Genomic DNA, 7082 nt, shown 5'->3' on the forward strand with positions numbered 1-7082 from the left:
CATCATACAATACCTGAGGCCCTGAGCATATGTGACAAAAACGAACAGTTAATCATGACTTATATCTGGAAACGTGTTAATTCAGCTAATGGTGTAATAAAAACGGCATAAACTACCAAGTTAGGCAGAAAATGTATAATAACTTTGTGGCTGGTTCCTATCACACCATTAATTATTCAATTATCAGTGGAATTGCGTGTGGCCAGGCTGATGCGGACTCCCAGCCATGAAGTGTGTAAGCTGATGGGGCTCTCACCAGTGGGGTGTTTTGTTAAGTTTGTGCAGTAGGCTACTTGATGTATAGGTTTTGCAAATGAAGATCCTTCTGTACAGCTTTGATCATGCAAGCTGGGTGCTTAATTTTTTTACTTTGTATTTTACATCAAGGAAGGAAAAGTGCAGGTGTTTATAGGCACTCTGTCTCTAAATAGACCTATGCCCTCCATACAGTCAAAAACAGAAGTGATGTCACCAAAGGCTTTAATCTCAATCTGCCCTTGAAATTCAACAGGGAAGATAAAGTTAGCTCCATTCGTTTCCTCCTCCTGCATGGTCACCAGAATTGTGTATTGAATTTCAGTTGGCTTCCCATGGCAAAAGCTGCTTAAAACAAAGAGGTTGCTTATGGGTCAGTTAATATGTCACTTAATGTTTGAATTTCATTATCAGTGATAATATATATAATGAAAACAAAAAAGTCCGAGTACTAATTGCAAAAGTTATTTTGAAATTCCAAAAATACTTGGAAGAAGTAAATTACCCTGCCTAGACTGGGTAGAACAGAGAGCTGGAGATTGTTGAACCTTGCACTTTACACCGCTGGCAAGCATGGAGAGGTGCTGACAGTTATCAACCGAATGATAAGGGAGAATAGAAGGCATGAATGACTGGTTTGGTGGTACCTGAACCAAGGAGTTTGAAAGCCCCCATCTGGAGAAAAAAGGATTACAGGATTACAAGATAGCCGAATGCCCTGTCCCCCTAAACCCCAGTTACTGAAAGTAGTTGTCATAGATTTAAGTAACAAGAGCCTCATAGAATGGATGAGACTGGGCATAATATGAGTAAGCGTGTCTGTAACATGGTCCCAAGTGAGGCAGCATAACATCCTGTTTTTCTTAACATGGTATGCATGCGGAAAGCACCCAGGAAAGAGCCAGACCTAGAGAATGTCAGTGCTGGAAGGAAGGCTATACTGATACATTACTGTGTATAGGAATCTGTCTTTTGCAATATTAGTCTGTAGACCTCATTTCCATGTTGTTCTCTATTGCACTGACAGGTGTTACCACCACCTTTCCACCATGGATTGCTACAACAGGTAAATCTCAGGAGCTTTTCTAATATTTACTATCATACATGACCTAAGGAGAGAGAGAGTTAGTTCTGTTATGTAACTGTATGTGATGGAGTATACAGAAGAATCCTTATCAGTTGTGACTTAAGGACAGGACATAAACTCTAAGCCAACTCTAGAGCTGGATTATGTTATAGTAGATTTATGAAGAAGTATATACGGGCTGTTGAGGAAGCTAGCTTTGCTCTAAGGCCATGCGTCTACATCCAGAATCTGCTTTATGCCATTGTATTGTTTCCAACTGTAAATAATCTTAGTTTTTCTTTATTTTTACTATTCATATTCTCCTCTTCCTTCCCTTACTTTGATTTTCTGATTTTACTTTTATCTTAATGACTTTGGCAGGTTGCTTCAAAATATATATCTTGTGAGTGAATGTTCTTATTTTTTACCTTGCTGATTCTTGCATTAAGAGGTGACGAAGGCGTGTATGCAAGCATAAATCAACCATGTATTTCTGCACCAGGTCTTCCTGATGTTTTCCGTATGCATTCTAGCAGATATGGGGTAGTTTGTGTTTCGGCAAGACTCCTCATCATACACTACCTGAGGCCTCTGGCCTACGTTATCCTAAAGACCAGTTTATCATATCTTAAGATGTTTTCTGAACATATCTAATGCAGTCAATGGTGTGATAAAACAAGGCATAAGCTACAAAGTTAGACAGAAAATGTGTAATAACTTTGTGGCTGGTTCCTATCACACAATGAATTATTCAATTAACAACTGAATTGCGTGTGGCCCGGTGATGGGGGCTCCCAGGCATGGGGTGGGCCCCTAATGCCAGGAGTTCCATCAGCTGATGGGGCTCCCACAAATGGGGACGCACCATGTACCCCCACAACTGGGAGACAGAATCAGCTGAGGAGGCTGGCAGCTGTAGGAGCCTGATACTTTCTAGTGAATGGAAAGTGTGGGATCATGATCACTAGCAATAAGGCATCGTGGGATCTGATGCTGGATCTTAGGCTCACACCTTCTGTCATGCATGTATAGCATGGCAGGATCTGGACTGTGGGGATCCCACATCAGATCCCATTGGATCTTCACTTCCACATTTGGCAGGGGCCTGAGAGACATAATAGAAGTCCCTTATTTATTTAAAAAGTCCCATTTTACCAACAAGGGTATACTGATTGATATGGATGTAGTACCTTTTGTACGCTGTTCCAGGACATCCCTAATTCTGCAGAAATTCACAACATATGAAAGTTTATAACTTTTAAAGTTCTGTGCAGTTCTCACACCCCCTGGGGAAGAATAGCAGTTTGAGAATGCCAGTAGCAGGTCAAAAGGAAGGTCAATGATAGAAAGTTAAAATAGGTTTAAATAGGAGTTTGCTGCCTTGCTTTTCATTGACTGTAGCTACATTTCGTTTTCCTTCACTTTTACTCTTTTTTCCCCCCTTTTGGCTGCCCTCTTCTCTGCCTGCACAGTGGAACCAATGTCAATGAGGCTGCGTCTGGGTCAGTTACAGACCAATTTGTACATAGTATTCATTAGTGGTGATTATGTAGAAAAAGGAGTTTGTTTGCCAGACCAGATTTGAGGAAATAAGACAACCATTTTCCTTATAATCTTGGGAAGAAAGACTACTACATTATATTTGGCAAGGAATTGGAATAAAGCCTGAATATTTGTTTTCTTTTCCTTATGGTTTGTGTCATGTATTTAAAAGATTCACACATTATAGCTTTGGGGAATAACTTCAAAAACATTACAGTGCTTATATTTGAAAAGTAAGGAAGTTAAGCCCATGGAGAAATGTGCATGTGAAGCACTCCAAATTTTGCTTCTATTTGGAGTGCTGTGGTGTTGTACAGATATGTCCTGTTCCTCTTGCCTACTCCTCTCACCTCCCTAATCCTGCCAAAGGGCTTCAAAATCACTACAGTGGCATGCAGAGGGGGTGCTTTTTAGCCAGGCGGCACAATATGGGGTTGCTAGATCCTTCAGTATTCTACAGCACTTCACTTCTAGGGGAGCAGGGGGCAGAAGTGGGGAGACAATAGGTGTTCTCCTGTGTACTTTGCTGTCCTCTGGAGAGCAGAGGTTGAAACACGCAGGGATTCCTGATCTCCAGCCCATGGAGTTATAGAGAAGGATTCACTGCCTGCCTCATAGCATCCAGTCTTTGGTGGTGCCTGAAGTCAGCCCAGTATAGAGGAGAATGCAATGACTGTCTGCCACAGCAGAGGACTGTGGGATACTGGCAGACTGAGCCACCCCTGTCATTTTTCTCTGGAGCATTTAGATTTTCCAGAAAGCACTTAAAATAGAAACATTTCAAATATGTTCCTCATTTTATAAGGATCACTCTTTGAAGCGAAATGACCATTTTTGAAGCATTTTTTAGTTGCAAACATCTCTACGCTCACAGTTGAGAGAGCTTCGAAGGGGCTTGTAGTGCTTTCCTGTTGAGGGCTTAAGCCACCAGTTGCTTATATTTGTGGCATATTTGGATGTCAAGGATTTTGAAAAGGTCCCAGTTGAGTTGAATACTAAACACATACTTTATTGTCAACACTTTGTTAATCCTATTGGTTTCCAGAATCTAGGAAGACTTGCACCTAGACTTAAACACATGCATTTATCAGATTGCAGAAGACATTTACAGTTGATCATTGCAAGCCTCTCATTCCCAAATAAATTGATTTCAAGATATGCAGATTTTTTAAACCCTGGTGTACAGGAATCACTGTGTATTCTTCTTTAGACCTAAGTTAATTATAATTACCCTGCTTTAACTTTTGGTGAGCTAGCTCCTTTGCTGCCTTGATGTTATAGACAGTAGACAAAAAATGTTTTTTCTTCATTTTTACCCATCTCTTTCCTGTCTGTTTTACTACAGTGCTTTAGGTTTGTTTTCTGATTTTTTCCTTCCATCTTTATGGTTTTGGTATATGGGGCATATATCTTGAATGAAATTGTCCTCATTTGCATGCTGCTCTCTCTTCTTTTAGCAACTGTTTCTACCACTAGTAATTCCCTTACCATCATGGGTAACCAGAACAGGCAATTCTCATTTGCTTTACTAATATGGAAGTAAAAAAGTTTTTGAACTGTTGAAAACTTTTCTCTAGTTTTTGTCTTTTATAAGAAAAAATGTCCATTCCTAGAAATCATTTCACAAAGCAGGCAACTGACATTTGAAAGAAAATCAGTGAGGTTTGCAAACCTATTATGATGACATAGCATTGAGAGATGATAGTACCGTGTATGTTTAGTGTACTAAAACAGGCATTGCTATCAAAACATTTATGAACTATTGTGATACAAATACTTTTCTTTGTTCCCACTTTGTATACCTACACAGCCAAAAATGCCTTGATCCATGACTGGGCTCATAGCACTAGAGTAAATGATGATGATGATAATGAATGGCCTATGATGGACAGTTGGAATATTTTGGAGAGTACTATCATTTATGTCACTAGGTTTATTTCAGGATTTTCTCCCAACAGAGTTTACCACTGCATTTCTTATTACTGTTTCCTAGTTCACTGTTTCTTTAAGTAATTTTATTTATTTTATTAATCAGATGAGCTAGACATAGCACAGGCTTTATTGGCTTGGTGCATTATATATCTGGGTATAAATCTCTATTTGTAAAATATTTACAGGATGAGAGAACTATTGGTATTTTCTTGGGCCATCTAAAATATAGATCTCATCTCTTTTTCAAAGTCTCTTCTGTATTTGGTTATGGTCCAAGGTTGGTTTAACCTTTTTCCTGACATTATCTTGAATAACCCAGTTACCCTGAAAGTTGTATAGATGAAACAAGAGGCGTGTGTGCACTACACTTTAAAGAGGGCTACATGCTTTTGTACCACTTTAATAGTGTCAGTGTTTTCACACCTCAGCAGCATATTGTGCATTAATTCCAGCTGCTGTAGGAAATTTGGCAGCGTAATGCCCCTTAAATGACTTGGGGCGCAGCAAACTAAAACTCCTTTGAGGAGTTTTAGTTTACTGCCCCTACAGCCATGGAGCGAAGCACCGGGCTCCGTGCAGCTCCGCAGCTCTGCAGGCAGCCTGGCAGCAGCCTGGGAAGGCAGGCTCCACCCAAGAAAAGCAGAAAGCCTGATCTCCTGCCCGCCCCCCGCCCCCAGGAGCCTGCTTGTCTGCCTGAGCTACGCAGAGGCCTGGTGCTTCCCTCCACAGCTGTGGTGCCCCCCGGGACAGCCCGAGCAAGGTACCTGGAGGGGGCTGCCACTTCCACGGAGGGAAGCACCAGCCCCCACTGCAGTCCAGGCACTGCTCTGCCTGCCAGGAATTCGACCTCCCCCACTGCTAGAGAGGCAGGTAAGTCAGTAGGGTGTGTGCACAACATGGAGGTTTAACCAGCCCTAAACTGAAGTGGTGCTTTTTAAAACTCACTGCTTCAATTTAGGGCCCCCATTTCATCTACACACACCATGTCTTGCCACATTAAGACCACAATATTACCTGGAAAAAAATCATAATTTTTCTTAACTGAACATATATTCGTTAGCACAGATTCCTGGTTTTCTATTTATACATTCAATACCTAATTCAATATAGTTTAATACATTTAATTAATTTAATTTAATTTAAAGAGGTGTTGAATCTGAAATAAGAGTTTGTGTGCTCAGCAGTTTTTTTGTTCTTGATCATACTGAGGTTGACTCCTGTTAATGGACCCTTCAGTTTCCCCCTTGAGTTTTCAGTGACTTTGGATCCAACATAATATAGCTATAAGCAGAAATTATACCTGCATAAATACCTTTTATCTTTTCTTCATTCTACAGAAAGTTATTCTTGTGGTGGCATACTTTCAAATTCATCTGGGACATTTCACAGCCCATTCTATCCTGCATATTATCCAAACAATGCCAACTGTGTATGGGAAATAGAAGTAATGAGCAATTTCCGTATAACTGTCATGTTCAGAAATATTATGTAAGTATCCAGAGATGTTATGAAAGTACAGCACTAACTTTATAGATAATTAATGCTGTTATTATTGGATTTTTAAGATTTGATATTGTCTCCTCTTCAAAGATGTCTCTCAGTATATTCTAAAAAACTGTAAATGAACTGTATATCTAAAACTGTAACTCATTCCTAACAGCATAGCTCAGGCGTGGGCAAAATATGGCCTAGCCTATGAGGCCATTCTATCCGGCCCGCAGGGCCCCTAAAATTTTGTTTTAAATTAAAAATGATCTGTTCCTGGTTCCTGTAAAAAAAATGACAGGAACCAGGGACAGTAGGACCTAAGGGGAAGCCCAGTGGGCTCCTGCAACAGCAGGGCCCACCTGGCCCCACCCCCCCAGCCGGAAGCCCCAGGAGGGGCTTCTGGCCTGGGACCATGTAGCTGCCCTGGAGTAGGAAGCTCAGGTAAGGGGGATGGGGGGTGGAAAGGCAGGGAAGGAGTTGGTGTGGAGCACAGGGAAAAGTGGCCCCTTGCCTGCCCCATGGCTAGTGCTCCCTGCTGCAGCCACTCGCAGCTTGCATGGGGTTGTCGTGAGCAGGCACAGGCAGCCCCAGGTGGGCTGTGAGCGGCTCCAGTGCAGGACACCGGCCACGGGGCAGGTGAGGGGCCGCTTTTCACCACACTCAGCACCATCTTGTAACCTGGTCCTGCTGCCAGCCTGAGCCCCGTGCCGGGTCTGGGCTTGCCCATTGGGGCTGCACATGGCAGCAGCAGCAGCTGCAGCCCCCCCTCCCCCCCGCTTGCTGTGCTGGGCAGCGTTTG

At 42.1% G+C, this 7082-nt stretch overlaps 1 protein-coding gene across 1 annotated transcript in view; it reads left to right on the forward strand.

Moving 5' to 3' along the window:
- LOC102388691 overlaps positions 1-7082 on the forward strand; it is a 175686-nt gene that overhangs the window by 77039 nt on the left and 91565 nt on the right. The window contains 1 exon segment of the mRNA XM_025205924.1: positions 6133-6283. Coding sequence (XP_025061709.1) covers positions 6133-6283 — 151 coding nt within the window.

This window comes from Alligator sinensis, unplaced genomic scaffold, assembly GCF_000455745.1.
Source record: "Alligator sinensis unplaced genomic scaffold, ASM45574v1 scaffold28_1, whole genome shotgun sequence".
Classification (NCBI taxonomy): Eukaryota; Metazoa; Chordata; order Crocodylia; family Alligatoridae; genus Alligator; species Alligator sinensis.